Consider the following 22,418-nt stretch of genomic DNA (forward strand, 5'->3'; position numbering starts at 1 on the left):
CTAACTCTGGCCCTGCACTGAGCTAAAACGACCACCCAAGGTCTCCTGCAAAATGCAGATGTTATTCCTCCCCCAGCCCAAGCCGTGGATGCGTGTCTCTCACTGTGCACCGCATGGCCAGCGAGCGGGACCACAGATAGCCTCAGCGCAATAATGTGTTTTCCTTCCTCTAACACCTGACAGTAGCATGGTCTCACTGACAACTTGGTCCCATTGCTGCATACTTTCCAAGGTGATATTAATCAAACAGATTAACATGTTTGCCTTTAATTTTACATTTTAGAAACAGCTGTTGAGCCACCTCAATGCCAGCAGTGCCTATTGCCAGCATTAGTGTCATTAGTAATCATTGCAGCTGTAATAGCATCATTATCTCCTGCTAAAAGGGTCACTGATGGCTCAGGACAGAGCTTCAGGGAAGCAAAAACAGGTCAGATGAAATGAGATGGAAACTGCAAACTGTTGCTTCTATCTTAAGTTGCATAAAGACCCGTTGATGCTACGTAGAGAGAAATTAATGTGCACAAGCAGCAAAAATTTTGGCTAGAGTGTCATCGGGGAGGTGGGGCTTGTGGTAGCTCTTGTGTCACTTGGGCTAATGTAAAGCATATAAATATGGGAAAGAGACAATGGGGATATTACTACCAACCAAACAGTCTTCATCTCTCAGAGAAAACTTCTCTCCATCTCTTGCTGCCACTTCTTTGGGTAAGTGTGATTGCTGCCCTTTTAGCTTCTACCTGTTTTGCAGAGCTGTTTTCTTAAGTTGATGTAACTGATGGTGACAAGTGCTGGTTCGCTAGTCCAAGAAAATGAGGTCTCCCCAGGTCTTTGAACACATTGTGCTGGTTTTGGGCCATCATCATAAAGAACAGCCCCTTCTGACTTGGAAGAGAGGGTTTTTCCTCTGAAGGTGTCTGCTGATCTCAGCTCTCCTGGGCATGTATTCTACAGGGCTCAGTGGGATGGCTCTTCCAGTCTAGTTTGGCCTTTTGGGGGAAGACAGCAGGGAGGCCAGGACTGATGTGAGCATGTGGATGGAGATGGACTTCTGGTTATAATAATTAGTCATTTACTGTGACTTGTAAAGCCTGACTCAGAAAGCTCTCCTTCCCTCTCAAGCTAGGGCATCTTTAGAAGGTCCATCTGCTACTTCGGTCTCATTTTCATGCCAAAGGAGCTGAAGAACATAAGATGCTTGATGACAACCTATTTCTCCCCCCTAGACCTCCTCTTGCCTCTTAACCCTAGGCCTCACCGTGCTCACCATGGCTCTCTGGATCCAATCGCTGCCTCTCCTGGCCCTTCTCGCTCTTTCTGGCCCTGGGACCAGCCACGCAGCTGCCAACCAGCACCTCTGCGGCTCCCACTTGGTGGAGGCTCTCTACCTGGTGTGTGGAGAGCGGGGTTTCTTCTACTCCCCCAAAGCCCGACGGGACGTTGAGCAGCCTCTAGGTAAGTCAGGTTGACCTTGAACGCAGTCGTATGCTATATGATGCAAAAGCCAACAACCGCCTATCTTTGACGGTGACACCAGGAATGTCCTTGATGGGGAATGCCAGGAATACCTTTAACATACCAACAGCATCACATTGCCAGTGAAAAGCTCTTCAGGTTAAAAAGGCAGATGGGAGGGCAGGCAGGGAAAGAGGATTTATGAGGCAAAAGGAATTGTGGCTGAAAGCTCAAACTTGTCTATTTCTTTGTATGGCCATTACACCAGCCTGGGAGTGTTCATAGAAAATAAAGGTGGAAGGAACCCAGGAAGCCTCCTTCTGCCCCAAGACAGGATCAGTTGTCCCCATCCTATTTCTGACCCATGCTTGTCTAGTACGTGCATAAAAACCTCCAGTGAGGAAGCTTCTTCTGCCTTCTGAAACTGCCCGTTCCCATGCTTAACTGACCTTCTTCTTGAGTGTTTGTTCCCAATATCTAACCTGAACATCCCTTGCTGTAAATTATTTCTTGTCTTCTCCATAGTGGACATGGAGAAGAGTCTAATCCTTTCTTCTTTATGGCTGCTTTTCAAAATATTGGAAGACTGTTCCCATGTCTAGCTTTAACCTGCTCTTAGATAAATCCCCTCTACACGCCCCCCCAACCTTCTTAGGTCATATTTTCTAGATCTCTGTCCATGCAAATTGTTCTGCATTTGGTCCACATCCTTACTGACTGGTGATGCCTGGAGAAGTGCACAGGACCCCAGCTGAGGCCTTGCCAGTGCCAAGTAGAGTGAGCAAACTGGAAGAATGATATTGCATGTTTTTCACACCGTGTTCCTGCCTACACAGGTGGTTTGCCTTTTTCAAAGCAGCGCTGTACTGTTGATTGATAGTGATCACTGTCTCCCTTGGATGCCTTGGCCCTCCCTCAGGTGGATCAGCAGTCCTTGAAGGACCGCTACCACAGTCAAACCCTTGTCCTGGATGCGCAACGCAGTCTTCCTGCCTACCTTTAGCATCTTTCCCATTTCCTACTGAACAGCATCCCATCTTTTCAGTGTTTCTATAGTTTCAAAGGTAATTTTTAGCACTAATCTTGCCCTTCAAGAGGCTTGCACCCCCCACAGCTTTATATCGTCTCTTATTTCATGGTGGTGAAATGCTGGTGGAGCTGCTTTGGTTCCCCTCCTTAGGACTCCTGGACTACTGACAAGTGCAAGGGCCGGGAGGCAGGAGGAGATGACAGCCCTGCCCGCACACCCTTGGTGCTGGGTCACTGCCCCTGGTCCAGCACATTGTGTCTGCATGACAGTGCAGGTGGGATGAGGCAGTTCAGAGAGCTGCTCTTCAACATGATGTTTGTATCTAGGCAGAGCCGGGACCTGTAATTCTCCAGCTGTAATGCAAGGATGATGTCTCTCCTGGAGATGGGTACCTGCAGTTCCTCTCAGCTTTAGCTCCTCTGTGAATCCAGCAAGTACACTCTCTCTTCTGTCTTCCAAGCTACTAACGGAGACTTTGAATAGATGCAGAAGAGACCCCTGCCAAATCCAGTCATCTCATTTCAAGATGGACCATTACTTAACCTCCCCTGACTATGATACGCCTCTCCTACCAGTTCTCTTCCCATCACACACTGGTTTCATGTGTATCCAATTCCTTCTCCTGCATATGCAACCATCTCGTGAAATAGTCTTAGAGGTCTTTGGAAGGTGAAGCAAGGTAATGTCATAGCAGAGGTTTGCCACGATTTGCTTTGAATGGCCAGCTGAGCTGTTAGTTGCTCCCTTCTCTGATGATTTGTTTCTGAAGACCACCACGAATGGGTTGGAACTTTTGTTAGCCAATTCCCTAAATATGGTATTGAGAATTTCATCAGGGCCAACCAGTTTGGAAGTATCTGAGGACTTTCTACCTCTTGTTCCAGGATTTTTGCCTGGGCCACTACCTCTTTGTCACACAAGCTGGTTGTGTTTACAGTCTACTCACAGCTGGCTTGAAGGATGAAGACAAGTAAATCACAAAACATTGACTAGCTATTTCCTCTTCTACTTAATGTTGGACTAAACCTTTCCTAAATTTTCCTCCTAGCACACTAGCATAATGATTTCTTGTTACTCTTGTGCCTCGTTCATTGCATCACGCTTTGGGGGCTTGGGGATTTTGCATCTTGTGCTGTACTTTCATATTGCCCTAGAAACCTCATCTCATTCTCACTTTCCAGGCATTTTCTTTTTGTTGTTAGGGCCTCTTTTCTTCCTACAGGAAAAATCTCTGTTTTATTTGCCATTTTCTATATTTTCATTGGACAACTAAAACCTGAACAGTTCTGTCCACAAGTTTTCAAGTTCCCACCAGCAAATGAGACATTCTGTTGTTTTGTCTGTGTCCAAATACACCAATTCATCATTCCTTCTAAAAACTCATCCCCCAGCTGTGAACAGGGACACACATGAACGCTTTTGCCATCAGCTCGAGGCTACATCCAGGCAGCCAACAGCGGCAGGCTGTTCAGGACCAGCTGGGAAGTGCATCCAGCCCCAGGACTGGACCATCCATGCAATCCCACGGACATTCCAGTTGTTTGCTCAGGCTCCCAGAAGAGTGGGTAACTGCCCGAGGGGGTTGCAGTCCCAAGCAACTCATCTCTCTGGAGCAGACCAGCCCATTTTATCCTCTTATTTACTAGCTGCTCACCCCAGGGAGGGTGCAGGGTTTCTCTTCTCCACATGCCTGCCTCAATAAAGCCCCTGTATCTCCTTGTCCCTCACACTGCTGATATCCACTCAGCTTGGCTCCTTCTAAGCACCACAGGATTATTTTGGGAGAGGAAACACAGAGCCTGAAGGTGCTACAAGCAGCATCAACCTGGGGAAACCTTTGCAACTTTCTCCCCATTTTCCATCCAACTCTGGTTTAAAAATCTGGTGCCTGCAAATGGGGTTTCTGTGGGGCTTAACAGCTAGGGCTGATGCTGTGTGATGTCCCACGGCTTATCTTTTTCTTTCCTGGCAGTGAGCGGTCCCTTGCATGGTGAGGTAGGGGAGCTGCCCTTCCAACAGGAGGAGTTTGAGAAAGTGAAGCGAGGGATCGTTGAGCAATGCTGCCACAACACATGCTCCCTCTACCAACTGGAAAACTACTGCAACTAATGGCAAGGCCAGCGGCAGGGATCTCACAGGCCGCAGGCAGAAACACGCACTTACGCTACTGCACCTTCAAAGCAATTGAATAAACATTGTGGATCTACTCGAAGGACTGTGCTGGTTCATGCGTCCATGTCTTGGGGAGGGGGCACTGATGTTTACTTTAGGGTGTCATCATCTGTGCTCGGGTAAGGCAGTTTTAAAAGGTCCTGGAGCCACCCATCATGTCACACTATCCTTCAGCTGTCCAGATGAACTCCCTGGGAGGGAGAGAGGAGGATTACTCAGCGCCGGAGCAGGTAGGCAGAGCACCCAGTACCCCTGGTGCCCGGGGGGTGGGGAGGAGAAGGCAGAGAGGTTTGAATGAGATTTCTCTTTCTAGGGAAACATTACAGGGGAATATCTGTGCCAATGTCATGCTGATCAACTTCCTGCAGTTCACAGCCCAAATATAGCAAGGCAGCTGGGAGACCGAACTTCCTCAGCTGCGTAATGGAAACAGTTCAGATTAAGCAAAGAATTAAGTCACCTATTAATTGTACCCAGAAAAATCATGGATGACCGCCATGACCAATTTAGAAAGTGTGTCCAGTTCCCCCTTCTGCTTGTGGGAGGCCCAGGCAGCGTCCCTGCTGTGGGACGTGCTTGTCGTTCACAAGTATTTGACAAGTCATGTGCAGAAAGCAGATTTCATCCAAAAGGAGTTTTGAGTGTATTGGCCAAGAGCTGGGCATTTCAAGGTTGCTGCAAACCTCTTTCAAGCACCTGGCCCCAAAATTGCTGCTTTCTGGGAGGAAAAGCTGCAACGGCAATGCCAGCTAGCTGGGGTGGCAGAGAGTGTGGGGAAGGGTCATGTCCCCTCTGCCAAGGGATTCCCATGCCAGTGTAGTGGAAGCCATGCAGGAGGTCCCCGTGGGATGGGCACAGCCTGGCAGAGTTGGCTGCAGTGGCCAGGGCTGCATTTTGCTGGTGGCAGATTTTGAAAGCTGGTCTGAGAGGAGGCTGTGGTTTTAACAGCCTCTTTTCCCAAACCAGATCCAACTGACTCCATCAGAGCGGCGCAGATGGAAGCTGCCATCTCATCTCTGCCAGGATGTGTTGCTCTCGCTCCTATCATGAGCACAAAATTGACAAAACCACTGCAAACTGAAGGGCTGGAAGAGCAGCTGGAGGAGCTGCTGAGAAGAAGACACAGCCATAACATAGGAAGTCAGAAAGCACCAGCGATTCCCCGTGGTGACCCTCCATATGGGCTCCCTTGATGCATCCAAGAGCCCATGACAGAGGCCGCCTCCTGCAGCTGCCACAGCAGTGCTGCTCTGCCGGTGATGCTCCACCCGAGCACCCTTCCATCCCTCTCCATCGCCCCTTCCTCTGGGCCCCACTGACTATTCCCAGCAGCAGAGCTTGCAACTGTGACAGGCAGCCTTGGGCCAAAATGTTGTGGTTATGAAAGCATGGCAAGACGTTTCCTGTTTCTGAGCTACTTGGCTCCCACCAAACCTCATATGGCTCCGGTGGTTTCTAAAGGGGACTCCCTAGAAACAATTCTCCTACCTGTCCTGGTGCCCCATGAGATCAGGACTGGTGTTACTGCAGTAAAAATAGCAGAGCTATTGCTCATGGTAAGGCCACCATCATATTCAGGCATGCAACGGAGTTCCAGCAACCCCATACACCCATCTGCCCCAAGAAGATGCCACCCTGATGCCAGAGGCAGAGCGTTGGGTCTGCTTGCACGGTGTGGAGGGAAAGCACATCCAAGAGAAGTGCTCCCCTCCACAGCTGAAAACCCAAGACTTGTTTGGAGTTGCCCGGACTTGTCCTACATCACTGAGATCCTGCACTCAGAGTCAGGGGTCCATGGAAAGCAAGTGAGCAGAGAGGCTCTTCGGTGACAAGACCGAGATTTTCTACTGCAAATCTGAGACTTCCATCTGTACCTACCTCACAAAATTGTACAGGTCTGCTGATGGGAAATGTTGGAAATTGTTGGAAAATTGTTGGAAATCTCTTCCAATACTGGAAGAGAAAGAGGTGGTGTAGGAGGAGCCTTGAGTGCCTGACTGCCAGACTAGTACTAGCACTTCTCCGAGTGCTGCATAGTGGTGATGGAAACAGCTGTGAGAGGAGGGATATAACCAAGTCTGTGGAGATACCTCTGGCTTCTCTAGGAATGGGGCACACGTGTCATGCCGAGGACAGGCACAGACTGGAGGGGTCTAGAGCCCTCACTTGTAATATCAGAGCTGCATCTTGCATTACAGAGATGGCCTACAAGTGTTAAGTACAAAAGGGACCAGCAGTCACTTGCAGCAAGGTCAAGCTCCCGCAACAGAGCATGGTGGTTCCTGCTTCCACTGCAGAGCTTTTTATCTGCTGGCACTCCTGCCCTGGCAGTGATGCTCGGGCGAGGACAGCTCTTCGGAGATGCCTGGCTCATTTCCTGCCCTCTTCCATTGTTTGGTTTGCTCGTTTGTTTGTTTGCTTTTTCTGAATGCTCTCAATTAGGACTGATTGGGAAACTGCAAATGCCACGTTTTTTGCTGGAAAATGTTGATTCATCAAAATCAGCACTTCCCGCAGGACCGGACTGGTTTTAGCAAGGCAGGATTCAAAGGGATGAAGGGACACAGGAGGTTCAGGTGCCCGTTCTGCAGGCATCAGGGCAGGGATTTCATCCTCTGCGCCCGATTGCCCAAAACCACATGCTAACCGCCAGGCTCTGGGCTACCGCGGGGTGGACTCATCTCCTTCTGCTGAAAAATTTCAGGAGGTTTCAGCAAATGCAGAGTGGGAATTGTTTTGAAATCTTAAGATGGGGCAGGACCATCCTTTCCTACCCAGCTCAAGACGCAGTCTGCTATTTTCTCGGCAGGTTTGGATGTTAGATTGGATGGGGGTCTGGACACACTAGGGGCCCAGCTGGTGATTACCCAGGGCTGGAGCAGAAGAGAGAAGGATGAGTAGCAGAAAGGGGCTGTGATGGACATTCCCCACCATTCCCCCGCCTTTGTGCCTCCTGGGAAAAGGAGTCAGCAGGTCCCTTGGTGGAGAAGGGAAGAGGAGGGAGTGGTAACCACCTAGGGTCAGGGAGGGAAGGATGGCCCCACGTCTGCTTTGGGGACCCAGGCAGTCTGAGCTCTCTGCAGAGCACATGCAGCTGCCATTGCTCCCTTCCTCACCAAAGCAAGAGCTGTCCTGGAGGCGTACGGCATACGGTAAGCTACACTGCTCTCTGGGAGGTGCAGGAGAAAATACTGCATCAGTTTAAAAGCTGTAGAAAACCTAAAAAAAAAAGTCCTTATGAATACACTTTGCTTTCCAGAACTGAAAATAACACAAAGGGCCAGCTCTTCACTTTTTAAAAGCTGCAGCAAGGTGAAGGCCAAAGGAGAACAAAGGTACGTTTTCCTCTTTTTTCTGGGTCTCCAGGGAAGGAAACCTGAAGGCAACCCTACACACTTTCCACACTGGAGCACACAGCTCCTTGGCTTGCAAACGTGATGCTGCCGGCTTGCTGACCCTGCCTGCAGCAGGGCGGACAGCTTTAGACCCCTACCCCACCCAAACCTGAGGATGTGCAACAGCCCAGCATGTCCCTAACTGTGGGCCAGGATGGGATTTCTTTATAAAGCCCCCCTCAAACCCCTGTGCCCTCGCCCAGGCCATTCCCTGTTCTCAGATGTGCTTGGGAGATGCCAGATCTTATGAATTCCTGCAGAAGTGACTCAGGGACAGGGAATGCTGTATCCATTGACCTCCCTCCCCGCTCTTCCTCCTGCAGGGCTTTGCATTGTGATCTTTGGGAGAAAATGCATCCAGCCCCCTTTATTCTGACTCAGCAGTTGCTTTGAAGTGATTTTTGTGGTAGCGGTGGGGCATCATGCCCGGCTAAAATATCTTGGCTCTGCTACTCTCGCAACAAACTTCCAAAGGTCTCATGCTAGCGGTGGAGGGCAATTTGAAGAGAATGCAAATAAAGGCTTCGGTTCATTCATGCTGCTTGAATAGAGAATTGAAAGCTGAGCCACAGAGGAGATTGCAATACAAATTCTTTGGGCTGCTGAGTTGTTAACACTGCCTAGAAAAGAAAGGACCAAAGTTGCCCCTGTTTCCCGCGCACATGAACCCTTACTCAAAAGGGCTCTGCTCCGGTTTTGAGGAAAGGGGAGCAATGCGCACAGAAACGGGAATGGCAGGGAGCCGCTGCGGGGCACTGACTGGCGGGGTCCCTGGTGGCCGGGTGACAGACCATGTCCTCCAGGTTGCTGGATGGGCTTGCTGCTCCGGCTTATCTGGAGAGGAAGGCAAGACTGCCACTTTCCCGGAGCTAATCGGACTGTATTATTTCCTTTTCGGGAAGCCACAGATAGAAGAATGCTGTCTATTACCCTGGGAACTCACAGATTCACTTTATATAAGAAATAGCCAGACTGTACCCTGGGATTTATTTTTTTTTAACCATCTTATCAGCTTTTTAGGAAATTTTAAACCTGCTTACAACCTCTCTCCTTATCTGCATCGTGTTTCCTTAATAACTGACTTGCAGCAATGACCTGAGTTGGAAAGCATGCACTGAGCATATTCAGTGTTAACACCCCAAATTCCCTCTGATTTAGACCTACCTCTCCAAAGACACCTATTTTGGACAAAAAATAGCCCTTCTTCCTTCTCCTTTCACCCTGGGCAGGAAGAAAGCTTTAGGTCAGGCTATAAATTAGTCTGGAAAGTCATTGCCAGCACATTGTCTCTAGGTGAATTATTCCTCTGTGCAGCGGGGAGGAAGGAGGCTGTTTTTTTTCCGAGCCCAATGCCAGGCTGGCTCTCGCATCCCCTTGGTCCTGTTGGGCAGAGCAGGCAGGAGCAGATCCGGGACAATAACAGGAAGCGAAGCAAGCCTGTAGGAGTGCACAAGGAAATGATCCGAGCCTTAATCCTTTCCCTCCATCCCCAGCCGGCTTCAGGACTGGCAGCAGGAGGTGGATGAAGCATTTGGGCTCCTCTGAGCTCCTTTCTGTTACTGAAAGAGCCGGCCAAAATACGGCATTTTTTTTTTTCTGCCTGGTAAATGCCAGGATTTCCAGGATGTGCGTGGCTGCTCACACTGAAATTTCCCACAAAATGTTTTCAGATTTTGGAAGAAAATGGATAACGGAAATAAATTTGGCTTTTGATTTCTAGGCTGTTGTTTTTTGGGCTTTGTAATACTGGATTTTGGGGGTGGGATTTCTGTTTTACAGAACTGCCAACTTCCGAAATGTAACTTTTTGTCGGAAAATAATGCAGCTTCCTCTTTTCTAATCAGAAAACGGAAATCAAATATAAATGACACCACCCACCCTACATTGACGATAAACCATTCTGTGGAAGTTTCAATGGAAAAAATTTCTACCCTTTTTTCCACTTATCAGAAACCTCCTCCACTTTGGAGGCTCAGACCCAGCAGGGTCCTGGCTCTGCAGATGTGCCTGCAAGCGGATCTTGCACACCCAAGTTTCCAGCTTTTCCTACCTGGTATGGGAACGTTTGGGGGGATTTTTAAAACTTATCCCCAATAAATCCTGTCTTGGCCCCTGGGCCCCTGGGCTTTCCACCACCATTTCAGTGGTGAGAGAGAAATCACCGTGAAACAGCTCAAGACCTCACCCACACCTAGTAAAAACACACCCAGGATGCAAACCACAGCGTGCTGCTCTCCCACCTCTGAATTTGCTTTTTCAGTCACTTTTAAATGTCTGCAAGCTAAACCTGGCCACATTTTTCCAGATACTGACACCTTGTCCTGAAATAATGAATTCCAACCCCAAATGAGGAAAAAAACTGACCCCAAAAAATTCTGATGAAATGTAGACAGGTTATTTTTCAGACCTAGTCCCAGTGCAGGTATTGCAAGGCAGGTGTCCAAAGTGCCTCCCTGGGCACCCATGCGCATTTTGGTGAGCCAAAATATGGGTGCTTCTTGGCAGTGAGGAAGCAGTGGTGGGAAGGGGACGAGGTCGCCCTCCGCTTCATGCAGCTGGGGTGGGGAGGGGGCATCTGGCTCAGCCTGACTTAGGCCAAGAAGGTGGGAGGACCACCAAAGGCTGAAGCCCCTCTCAGAAAGTGCTCCTCCAGCAGCTCCTTTGCTCCTGCAAGATCGCTGACTTCACCCCAGGGACACCGAGCGGCACCGAGCACTAACGTCATGCCCGTTTTTCCTTTATGGTTTTGACTACAGAGCCCTGATGTCATTCTCAGGATGCTTTCCCTTAATCTTCACCCTGCGGAGCTGTTGCTTTGACTGCCCCATTTTGCTGTGCATCGCATTGAAGAACATAGGACTGGGAGCAACTTTCAAGCCATTCGCCTTGGCCCTTGCTAACCTCTCATCATTGTGCCATCATCTCCAAAAAGGCTTTTTACATCCCGATTTCTTCCTTTAGCCTGTGTGCAGCTTTAGTTTCTGGAACCTTTCCTGAGGAATTCATCCTCTCCTGTTGGGCTTCACAGTCCTCACAACCTGGAAAAGATCCTGAGGTTTCACATATCTGTTCAGAGCAAAGCAATTATCCGTGGCTCTGTCACAGAAATAGGGCACCACAAAAATGCTGGGAATCTGTTAAAGCCAGATTCCTGCGACGGCTTTCCCTTCTCCTGCAGTCCCAGCTGCTGCCAGGGGATGGAGTGCAGGGCAGCCCACAGCTGGATCCACCAGCCCTGCCTGCAGCTGCCTGGCAGCAACGTCTAGGGCAGGGCAAGGTGGCATGGGCACCAGGGACCCCCAAAATAGGGCAGAAAGATTAATAAATACAGACCACACAAGGTGTTGGAGGAAAACTCGCTGGAGACATGATGCTGGAGTAAGACTGCACCAAGGCCATGGGACCAACAGAGCTGGGGCAGCAAGAAGATGGCTGGAGCACTGCGAGCAAACTGCCCATCGACCCACAGGCTGCTCCCAACAGTGATGCCAGCCCTCACCAGCACGGCCAGTGACCTGGAGTGATGACGAGTTGGGTTGCTGCTGCTGCTGCTCTTGCTCTGGTCTTTGTTTAAAGGTGGTATTTCTCCAAGGAGGGTTTGGGTTGTGTTTCTGAACCTCCAGGCTCTTGAAGCTGGGACCACCAGCCCGACTTCCATACCCTGGAGCACCCTCACCACTGGTTCACTTGCTACCCTGCAGCGCACATCTCTGCTGTATGCTCTGGGGAAACTTTACCTGCCCAGTATTTCCTCGGATGCAGCACATACCTATGGAGTGTTTTGGGTCAGATGGGCATGTGTTTTTGAGCCAGAAATCCCCTTTTGAGCAGACCTAGGTTTAGGTCCGCAATAACCTCCTGCCCCAAAGAGCCTGTGCTGTGCAACAAAACCCTAGGCTCTTCTGGCTTGCCCTGGCACTGAAGGACTACCAGAGCATAGATATATTCCTGAGTATAAATATTGATGTTTCAAACAAAGCTGGGACATCTCCCTACCCAGCATTACCACTGGGCTGGTGCTCAAATCCTCACTCCCGCCTGCTCACAGGGCATTTCATGGCATCATGGTCCTCCTCCTCAGCCGTGACACAACTTTGATCAGCTATTCTGCTGTTGGGGATAGCCATTACCCGAGCCGGCATCTCTTCCCGGTGGGGGTGAGGCCCTAACGAGGGGTTATGAAATGATGTTGTAGCCAGCAGAGGGAGTGCTCAGAGCTTCAGCGGTGCACTGGGATGGCTTGGGAAGTGCCGGGAAAATGTATTAAATCCTGGCCAGAGTGATAGGGCGCTGAAACAGAGGTTCACCCTGGCTCAGCCACCAGCCTGGTGATGCTGAGCTGTGAGAGGATGGGGAAATGGATCTGCCACGAACCCCCCTGGAGATCTTGGGTATGAGGTGAGCCAGAGATGAGGATCCCCAGGGAGGGACATGCTCGAGCCTCTTAGACTTGGGTCACTTTGTAGTGCCTGCTCCAAGCCGTCACATGAAATTCCCCTGTTAATTCAGTTCTAGGTTTGGGCTCTTACAATTGCTTTCCAACTCAAGTCATTGCTGCAGCTCAGTTATTAAGGAATCATTCTATAGCATTTTATTTCCAGAGCAATTTGTACCTCCATCCCAGCACCAGGTTAGTCCTTGTGCCTGATGCTGGCGCCGGAGCCAGGAGGGACTCAGTGGGCTGGAAGCTGCAGGAAGCTCGGGCATTTTAGGCAGAGCTTCATTTGAATTTAGGCCAAACAGAACAACACACAGCTAATTTGTATTACTTTAGTGAATTAAATACTTAACATCTGGCAGTATCTATAACAGACTCTTATCTTAGGAAAAGGGTCTAAATTATTCTCCATGAAATGCCTCAGTGGTGGGGGGGACCGCTCCACTCACATACAATAATAGAAATATAATTAGTTACCCAAATGCACATCTGCAAAGACACGTGCCTGGTCCCCTCCTAACTGTGTGGATCCCACAGGTTTTTAAAGGAAGGCTCTTCAAGCACCAATGGGCAACTTTGCAACTTGTCTCTACGCAGATCAGTAACTAGAGACAGTAATGTAACTAAGTCAGGTGTCTCTGGGATTGAGTTAGGACAAGCCCGCAAGGGGATCCTGATGTGGATGAGATAAATATGTCATTAAATCACTTGCAGAGTGAGGTTATGTAGGGAAAGCGGGAGCGCTGAGTGTTAGGAAGATGTTGTGTATGGTGAGCACAACCACAGGCTGATTAACACCCCTTGTGAGCCTGATAAAAGACAATGGGCCACATTTTCACCACTAAATACATCAGGGATGAAAGGAAGCTGGGGAAAGAAGCAGAAAAGAGCAGCAGGAATGACCTAACCTGTCTGAAACCTGCCTTTCTACCTGAGAGCAAGGAAGCTTGCTGTACTTATACGAAAAAAGGTTGAGAGAGACTTGGTCGCAACTGAGAGGGTGGGTGTGAGAAGAGTCCTCATGGTGAACAGTGGCCAAACGCCTTACGAGATTTAATGTCTGGAAGGTGAAGTTAAGCCCATCTGGACTGGAGTGGTGTTTGGTGGGCAAAAGGCAACTACTCAGTGGGACAGTTCAGCTGTTGACACAAAAGATGTGCATCGCTTGAATCAATGGAAGATGAAGCTCATTCAATGGGAACTGGTTGCTCACCCCAACGTCAGGTGCTTGCTCTGGGAGCAGCTGGGTACAATTCTCTGGCCATGGCATGTAGAAAATCCCCCTTTCTCCACTCAGAACCTGTGTTTGAGGCTTCCCACATGCCTGATGATCTCACTGCTGCCTCAGACCCATTTCCCCTCTTTCTGCTTCGTCCCCTGAGAAGAAGGTGGGCATGGCAGTGTGTATTTACACCCTACAAAGAGGGGGTGCAGGAGCCATTGGGGAGTGATGCTATTGCTGTGAGGGGCTCCTCTGCAAGGCAAAGCAATACACGGATGAGGGCAGAGCCATGGGCAGTGAAGATCTCTGCTGGAAAACAACCCCATTTTGCAGCCCGTACCCCCTCACAGCCGAGACGTGGCAGTGAACCCTGCCACCAGCCCAGGCAGCCTGCTGATGTTACTGTTCCCTTCCCAAAGCCAGGATCAAATGAGGAGAATAAATCAACGGGAAGGAGAAGAGACGTCCTTGTTCGATCCTCCCTGCACTTGCTCTCCAATTAATATTCCTCCCGGGTCAGGAGAAATCTCATGCAGCTCTTGCAGCAGAAGACACCAACTATGTCGTGTGCTGTTAGCTGGTCCTAGCTTTTAGGTGGCAATGCCTTGACCCAAGACAGCCTGGTATTTCCAGTTTATAGCTACTCAAAATAAAATCTGGGAGGAGAGCCAGCATTTGCTTGTGATGTGGGTGACTCCTTCAAATCCTGAGCCTGTCTCGCTCACAGCAAACCAGGACTGGCAGACCTTCAGAAAGGTGGGGTGGCAAAAGCTGCGATGGATTCAGTGAAGGAATAGGGGAAAAAAACCAGTGCAAAATGGCTCAAGCAGTAATTTGTTTGGAATTTTGTTATGGTTAGCTCCAAATCAGCAAGCACAACCAAGCTGTCAGCAAATCCATTTTAGATATGAGCAGCCCTTTAAAATTTGCATCAGTCTTAGTCTATAATATTCTCCACACCTGCTAATACAAATTCCCTTTTTGACAACACCCGACGCCTGGTGCAGAAGCAAGAGAAAGCTTCATCCCACAGGGCAGTGGGAGCTCTGGGGTGATGTCTTTCCCCTTGGCTACCACACCGTGCCTCTGTAACAAAACCCGCACTGCAAACCATTTTATCTGACTATTTCTGATCGCCAAAGCGCATATCCTCCAGACAGCGCAGCAGAGATGTGGGCACCAGCACACACGCCCTGCTTGGGCACTCGCCGGAGCACAGCGAGGTTCAACACACTGGCGAAGGTCCTGCAGAAAACCTCTTGTGGCAGCAGCAGCGCCGGGGCTGCAGGTCCCCCGACTTCATCACAGAGCTGTCCTTCCCCACTCTGTCCGGGATTCCGACTTGCACACTTTGCTTTCCCTCCCCAACAAAGTCGCAAACCGCAGCAGGACGGCTGCAAAGCCCGGGAACAGCCCCTGGGAGGAAGCCCCGGGGGAAAGTGGTTGTCTGTCAGAGAGCCCCAGAGCAGCTCATATGATAAAAAAAAAGGCTGTGGTTGGGAGGCTGGCTCCCCACAGCCTGCGCCATGGCAAAGCCAGAGGAGAAGCAGGTGGGGAAGTAGCCACTGTTTGGGTAAACATGTGGCAGAGATGCCTTCCCAGCCAGGCGCCGAACACCGAAGCTGGCTGGAGCGCAGCCAAGTTAAACCGAGCAAAGTGCTCACAGCCCACAGCCCGTTGTGTCTGGTCTGAGTGGCTCTTGCAGCCTCGTGTGGGTATCCAGCACCTCCTACCCCACAGCTGTGGGAGTCCCCGTACCCAGAGCAGCCAGGTTTGGGATGCAGGGATGCTGCTGCTTGCAAGGGAGCTCCATCTTCCCTCTGTGCTTAAGAGCTCCCAATGCTCTCGTCTCTAGCAGATGGTCTCTTAAAAGCATCACAGGATCAGTCCTGGTGCTAGAAAGTGGTGGGCAGAGAGGGGTAGGTCGCAGGGGCTGGCACGTTTGGTAACCAGAGGCCACGTGCCGGTGGCAGGGAGAAGAGCAGCCCAGAAGGTGGGAACCACCACCAAAACCCTCCAAGCACAGTGGAAACTACTTCCTCTGCCCCAGCCTTCTGCTGCGGCCTCATGCAAATCATGCAGCCTGCTTGCAAACTAGCTCCATTCCCTGGCTCTCACCTTCCCATGAATTACCCATCGGCCAGAGCAGACCCTCCAAAGCAATTACTGAAGCTCAAGGGCTGGTTTCCCATTTTATTGTGGTGACCTGGGGCTGTTTTCACTCCCAGGACCAGAGCCTGGCTCTGGCCGTTGCTATCCTGGCAGAATCATGCCCAGAAAAGCATGCTTAATTTAAAAGCCAGGTGCCAACATCCCAAGCCAGTTGTTTAGACTGAATTAAAGGTTTTTGGAAAAAAATCAGTCTGACTTAAATTCCACCCCCCTTCCCCAAGAGATTGCTCCCTATCTGGTTGCCTCCGAAGGTGGGAGCAAAGGCTTCGCAGTGAGTCATCTTTTACTTTGTATACCCCGACAGTGCTATTACTGCTTTTATGTTGGTCTCCGGGAACGGCGAGGGTGGTGGTGGGTGGGAGAAAGCAGCCGTGAAACAGGCATCAGCCACTGGAGGGGTTTTGTGCCCCAATTGCATTGCTGCATGTGGGGGGACCAGTGAGGCATCCCCAGAAATATTGCCCTCCCCAAGATGGTTCTGGCTTGGGGCAGGACCTGCCACCCTACACGAGTCGGGTCTTGACAAGGGATTGGGACGGGAGCTTTTGAAACACCCCAGTGGCTCGGGCAAATATGAGATGATGCTTATGTAAGTTAATTAGGGAGTGAGGGCAGTACTCAGCCTGCCCAAATGAGCCTGAAGCCCCTGGGCTGACTCACTGGAAAGAGCGAGGTTCACCCAGAAAGAGATACCGAAGCAGCCTGTAAGAAACAGCAGCTGCAGGCACTCATCACCTCCGATGATGGGAGCCCTGGAGTGGGACCCAGCAGGTCCGGCCTGAAATAATTCTCCAGCTCCGACACTAAGGTTTGTTGGAGGGAAAGCAACTTTACTCTAAAAGTCCCTTTTAGGGGATGCCTGCTATCCGTTGCTAGATTTTTCTCTCTCCTTATATCACACACAGAGACAAAGGAATTCATTCTATCTCTGGAAAACATATTTTTCTTTTTCTCCCTTTGGATTAGGTTAGTGGAGAAGAGGTTGTTTCAGTCTGGCACCTCTTGTGGTTACTGTGCTTGTTTTGACTAAAAACCACCCTTGTGATCTGTACATATTTGAAATGGTTGCCTTTAATGCAAAAAAATCTAAACAAAAATCTACGCAACTTACTTCCAGGCAAAAAAAAAATCTTCTTCTGCATGAAGATCTACCTGGTGGACTGAGATGGCTCAGCAAGAAACCCACCTGGAAAAAAAAAGGGAGGAGTGGCAGGCAGATTTGAACCAGGGATGCAATTTCCATTGCTGTAATTACACTTGCTAATCATTAATCACGTCCAGGTATTTGTGTAGCCACAGAGGCTCACCGCAGCCACCTCTCGTAACTAGGGTTGCCCTAAACTGGGGACTGCTGAAGTCGAGAGCATTATTTCCACTAATTTTTGTGTTGTCTCATCAAACATTTGTTCATGCAGGTGTTTTAGCTACTCTCTGGGTACCGTGGCGTGAGCAGCATGTCCTTGGACTCAGCTCAAATGAAGGCAGAGGGACCACCGCAGGGTGAGGGAGGGCCATGCATTGCACACAAGCAATGTCACAGGGATGGAGGAGCCACCTTCAGCTCATATGGGTCAAGGCATTAGGAAATTGATTGTAGGGGCTGCATCCCACAAGCTTCACCAGGAGCAAACTCACCGAGGGTTAGAAGCCCAGCGCCACGGGAGGCAGCTGATGGTGTGTATATCCACATATGGATTATGGAGGGAAAGGTTCGTGGGGGGTCTCCCTTGGCTGTAGTGATATCTTGCGTTGCAGTTTTCTTTAAACTGTGGGGAAGTTGGATTAGGTGAGGAATTCCACAATTTCTCAGCTTTTCAAATAACATGTCTGCGATATCACCCAGTCTGACTCGTGCTCCCACCTGCCTTGGGAATTTGGTTAACCCTTTGCCTGTTGACTTCGGGACTTGCACCGGGGCTTCATGGAGGGCCTTTTTGGAGATTGTTACCTTTGGCTGATGAAGAGATGGGGACTCAAGTGGCACTGCCAAAGTGATGCCAGAAATAGGGGGTAGCATCTGAATCACCTGCCATTTGGCTCTACCTACTTAGCCAAGCACTTGCTTCCCCCTCAGCACAAAAATATATGTGTGCACACACACGCACGCCTGCACGTGCTATGCAAGCATACCACCTGCTGTTTTGAAACGCTACATGTATTTATTTTGGTGGGGGTTACCTTCCTAGTAATTAGTAATTAGCTTAGCAGTCCCAAGGGTCCTACCCTGTGAGGTCTCCTGCTCCAGGAGTGCTGGGATCTCTACAAAACCCTTGCTTCTCCCACCAGAGCCTTTCTGGAGCACAACCGGTACCATAAAAAAGCTTCCCCCCCATCACACAGGATTGCATTATATCTATTTGCCCTGCAACGCTACTTGGAGATGCCAACCCCATCTATACACCTGTCCTTGAAGGTTAAATAGCCCTGATGGCCAATAGGAGACAGTAAAGATAAGGTTTTCAAGGGTGCATTGTCCCAGGTGGAGCCATGCGCAGGAAGCCCAAAGCCACCCCCATGCACCTTCCCTGGTTCCTCCACCCGCTGTCCCCATGTGAGAGACCCTGGGAGCCTCCTGCCAGGACAATCTGGTGACATCCCCAAGCCCACCCTGGCTAGGACCTGGCTAGGGGCACAATCCCCACCTCGGCTGCCTCTGCTTTGCCAGTGCTGCGCCACACTATCACCTTGCTCAGTGGATTTTTCAGCGGCAGAGTATAAACATTTCTAGTGAAGTGCACTTAGTGTAAGTTGCTTTGCCAAGTGCTGTTGCCTCCCCTCCTTCGTTATGATTATGAGAGAGTGTTTTGTTTAAGCAAGAAAACAAATTGCCCACACATCCTACCTCCCCGTGGGTGTCCATCACCCACAGCAAGGGCAGCGTGGTCTGGAGGGGATGCTGGCAGCACAGGTGAGCACAGGGTGTCCCTGTGTCACCTGCTTCAGGAATGGGAACGAGGGGAGGATGCAAGTGGGGACCTTATTGCAAACTCCCCTATGCCTGCTGCCAGACATAGGTATCAAAAGTCCCATTCCCTAAGGGAACGAGGCAACGGGGGACAGATTTATTCCTGCCCTGAGCTGATGGATGGGGATGCAAACCAGAGAGAAATTAAGTGACTTGCCCAAGGTGACATGCGGATGCAGTGACGGAGGAAGACTGTACTCGGCGTGTGGGAGCCCTGTGTGAGCCCCACACTGCCCCTTCTCCCCACGTCCTCCTTTGGGGTCTTCACTGCTCAGCTCAGACCCAAGGGCACCAGTGGCTGGGCCCGGCAGCCCATTTATCCTGCCCAAAAAGCCCCCGTCCTGAAAGAGTGATGGGGTAGCCCCTGCCAGGGTTGGCAATCGAGGTGGAGATGGGGATCCCTAATAAGGGGTGAAACCCTGGCCTGGGGCAGATGCTGCCACCCAACCCTTTGCCTGAAGACAATGAGAGCTGCAAACAAAGACCCGAACTGAAGCACAGCAGCAATGCAAAAAGAAAAAAAAAAAAAAAAACAGAGGAAGAAATGCCTGAAAGATACATAGCTGGGATTCCTGAACCCCTCAGAGGTATTCGGGCTTAGCCAACAGGCTCAGGGTTTTTTTTTCAAAGCCATTAATTACACAACAGAGACGTATCTGCACCACTCCACCTCTCCGTGGCAAATAAGGGCCCCGTGTATATTCCCTAAAATGCATCACCCTCTGCACTCAGTGCCATCGCCTCTCTCGGGCACTTGGAAAACTAACCCATCACAGGGTGATATTTCCAGCTGCTCTTGTGTCTGATTTTCTGCGGAGTATTGAACGGGTGCTCAAAGCATGTGCCTCCAAAGGGCACATCTGAAATACGTGAGCTGCATCAGTAGTGAATGCCAGAGGATGTGGCAGAGCGTTGGAAATACCACCCCACTCACCTGGGCAGCTTTGCTGAGCGAGCTGACTGCTCGACGAGGCCGAGGGGAAGCTCTCCAAGAAGCTGCACCAAGGAAAAATCAGTGCAAGGACTGCATCTACTTCCAGCACAGCCCATCACAGGCATTGCCACCGGCCACTCAGCGATGGCTGCTCTGTTGAAGCTGTGGGAGAGGACCTCAGCAGCAACTGCTGTGTCTCTTTTTTTGAGGAAGAAGAATTTATTAAAAGTTTGCCTGCTTTTGCTCATGGATCCAGCAACACGCAGCCAGACTGACCAGTTCATACTGATGCTCCCGGGAGCAGGATAAAACATTTTTAAGGGTGAACCCTGAGTTTTCCAAGTCAGGGCAGAGTGAAGCAGTGTGTGTGAGGGTGCCATGCTAGGGGGTGAGACACAGACATGCTTAGAAGGCACAGTGTGCTCCTGCTCGGAGGCAGGTGGCATCCCTGCAGCCCACCTTCCCGCTGCTCAGCTCCTCCCCGGGGGACACGAGGATGCCCGCTACTAGCACTGCCTTCCCAGAGCATCCTCGTCAGGCTGTCCTTGCAGGGACACAGCTATGGGGCGCAGTCTTCACCCCAAAGAGCTTCTAGTCCAAAGGATTTCCCACTGCCTCCTGCAACGTGTTTCATTTGCAAGCTGTTTGGACTCAGAGCTTGCTCTGTAGACAGACCCGTATTTGCACAATACTCTAAAGAGCCAACTTCATCCCCTGGTGCTTGGAAGAACTAATTGTACCTGCTGGAGCTTTTATTGGTCCTTAAACAAGCTTGGACCTCTTCTTCCCCATGACATTCCAGTGAGTATTTTCATGGAAATGCTTTAAAAAAAAAAAAGGAAAACAGGAAATGGTGATGTGCTTAGCTGTTAATATAGGCACAGACCCATCTTCATTCTCTGCTACTGTATTTGTTGCACATTTTTGACACAAATAATCAGACAAAACTTGGAGCCTTCCAGGCTCCCTCTGCAATGAAAAGAAGCTGAGGAGAGGGTGGGCATTTCTCCTTACCTACCCTATTCCACCCTTCTCAGAAATCCCTTTTGGGAAGCCGTTAGCTGAGCCGGAGTCCACTTTGGCAACCAGGGATGACCAAGAGATGTTTGCTGTTCCACAGATGATGGGGAGAAAGGAGACACTTCTCTCCCTTTCTGGGATCATCTGACCCTGGGACCCTTTGGCCTCCTTCTTTTGGGCCATGCTGCAGATGGCATCCCAACAAGCAGACCCACTGAGTTTCTCTTGCTGAACGTCATTCATGCTTTCTCAATTCCTACCTTGCACTCGGCCACCGTGACACCTCCCTACCCTGCGTCCTCCTTCCCGCAGCCTCTTGAGCCAAGCGAGGCTGCTCAGGCTGGAGCTTTTCTCTAGTCACTGGGGACGTTGAATTTTAAAAGACGCTACAGGAATACCAAGTCTGTCCAGCCCACAAAAAATGCATAGTCTTCTATATAAACAGGGGTGGAAACACTTGTGTCTTTTACCACTGTCACAAATTCCTCTGGCATGGTGCAATAACTTACCTCGGAATAACTTCATTTTTGCTATGCTCAGCACCCTCCAGGTCCTCAGGATGCATCTGCCAACACCCCTTCTGAACACCTAAGTCCAACAAGTGCTCCAAGGCATCAGTAGACCTGGGCAGGAGTTGCTACAAGAGTCCCTCTTTTGCTCTGAACATGCCAAAAAAACGCCCTCTACTGATGCCTAAGGGCATCCCACTTTTCCCCTGCCCATATAACAATCCTGCAGCAGAAACCCTCTGGGCTGGGAGCACGGGCCTGAAATGCTCTCCCCAGCCAGGGGTGCCAAGAGCCCTGAGCAGACCTGCCCAGCCTCTGTTCTTGTTTGCTCCTTGTTGACCAGGGGCCCCAGGTGAATTATTTCTCCCACTCTCAGTTCTTTGACTTCAGTTTCACACAGGGACCTTCCATATATCACATCCCCTTTCGACAATGAATCTCTCCAGTTCCAACAGTTTAGTGTGCCCCAGGATCAATATATTTTAGCAGCATGCAAGGACACGGTGTTATTGCCAGGCTCCTGGGTTGTACAAAACAAAAGGTATCGCTTTCTTAAAGCCACTGAAAAACACTCTGGGCCAAGTACGATTATTCCTCTGCCATTAAACAGCTGTGTACAGGACTCCAGCTAATCACTCTCTGTTCTCATTAGGGATGACTTTTTCTCCTAGTCTTCAATGACAGGACACCCAAACCCATGGCCCACCCTGACCCTCTTTTTGTCTCGTCTTGGACATCTCAACCTGCGGTGCCCAGATGTGTTGGGCATGTCAGTAAAGCAGTCTGATTTCTCCTGGTTGTCCTCACTCTTGACATATGAGAACATAAGGTGCTTTACAAACTGGGGTACCTTTGTAATGCTGTAGGCACAGCACCTGAACCATGCACCTCAAATCCCCGTTCTGCTCACCTTGTCATTTGTGGTATAATTGTGAAATAAGCCAAACGAGCATCACAGGGTGTCTTGGTTGGGCTGGGATTAGGTGACCTCTCCCCTCTTTGGATTATAGGTGGAGAGGAAGGGAAAAGTCATGTAAATGTCCCCTTCCCTGAAGGTATCTGCTTGGCTCAGCTCACCGGCAGCATCACTAACATCCACCCTGGCC

At 50.2% G+C, this 22,418-nt stretch overlaps 1 protein-coding gene across 1 annotated transcript; it reads left to right on the plus strand.

Annotated features, from left to right (window-relative positions):
* Window positions 1–629: 629 nt before the first annotated feature.
* On the plus strand, window positions 630–4,594 carry INS (insulin). Its single transcript, XM_076343391.1, has 3 exons — window positions 630–708; window positions 1,252–1,455; window positions 4,458–4,594. The coding sequence occupies exons 1-3, from the start codon at window positions 630–632 to the stop codon at window positions 4,592–4,594; spliced, it is 420 nt and encodes a 139-aa protein (XP_076199506.1).
* Window positions 4,595–22,418: the final 17,824 nt, after the last annotated feature.

The sequence above is a fragment of the Aptenodytes patagonicus genome, chromosome 7 (assembly GCF_965638725.1).
Source record: "Aptenodytes patagonicus chromosome 7, bAptPat1.pri.cur, whole genome shotgun sequence".
Classification (NCBI taxonomy): domain Eukaryota; kingdom Metazoa; phylum Chordata; class Aves; order Sphenisciformes; family Spheniscidae; genus Aptenodytes; species Aptenodytes patagonicus.

Coding starts and splice junctions, on each gene's coding strand:
- INS (XM_076343391.1), top strand. CDS start 630: ATGGGGATATTACTACCAACCAAACAGTCTTCATCTCTCAGAGAAAAC. Junction 709..1,251: donor TCTTGCTGCCACTTCTTTGG/GTAAGTGTGATT, acceptor TCTTAACCCTAG/GCCTCACCGTGCTCACCATG. Junction 1,456..4,457: donor GGACGTTGAGCAGCCTCTAG/GTAAGTCAGGTT, acceptor CTTTCCTGGCAG/TGAGCGGTCCCTTGCATGGT.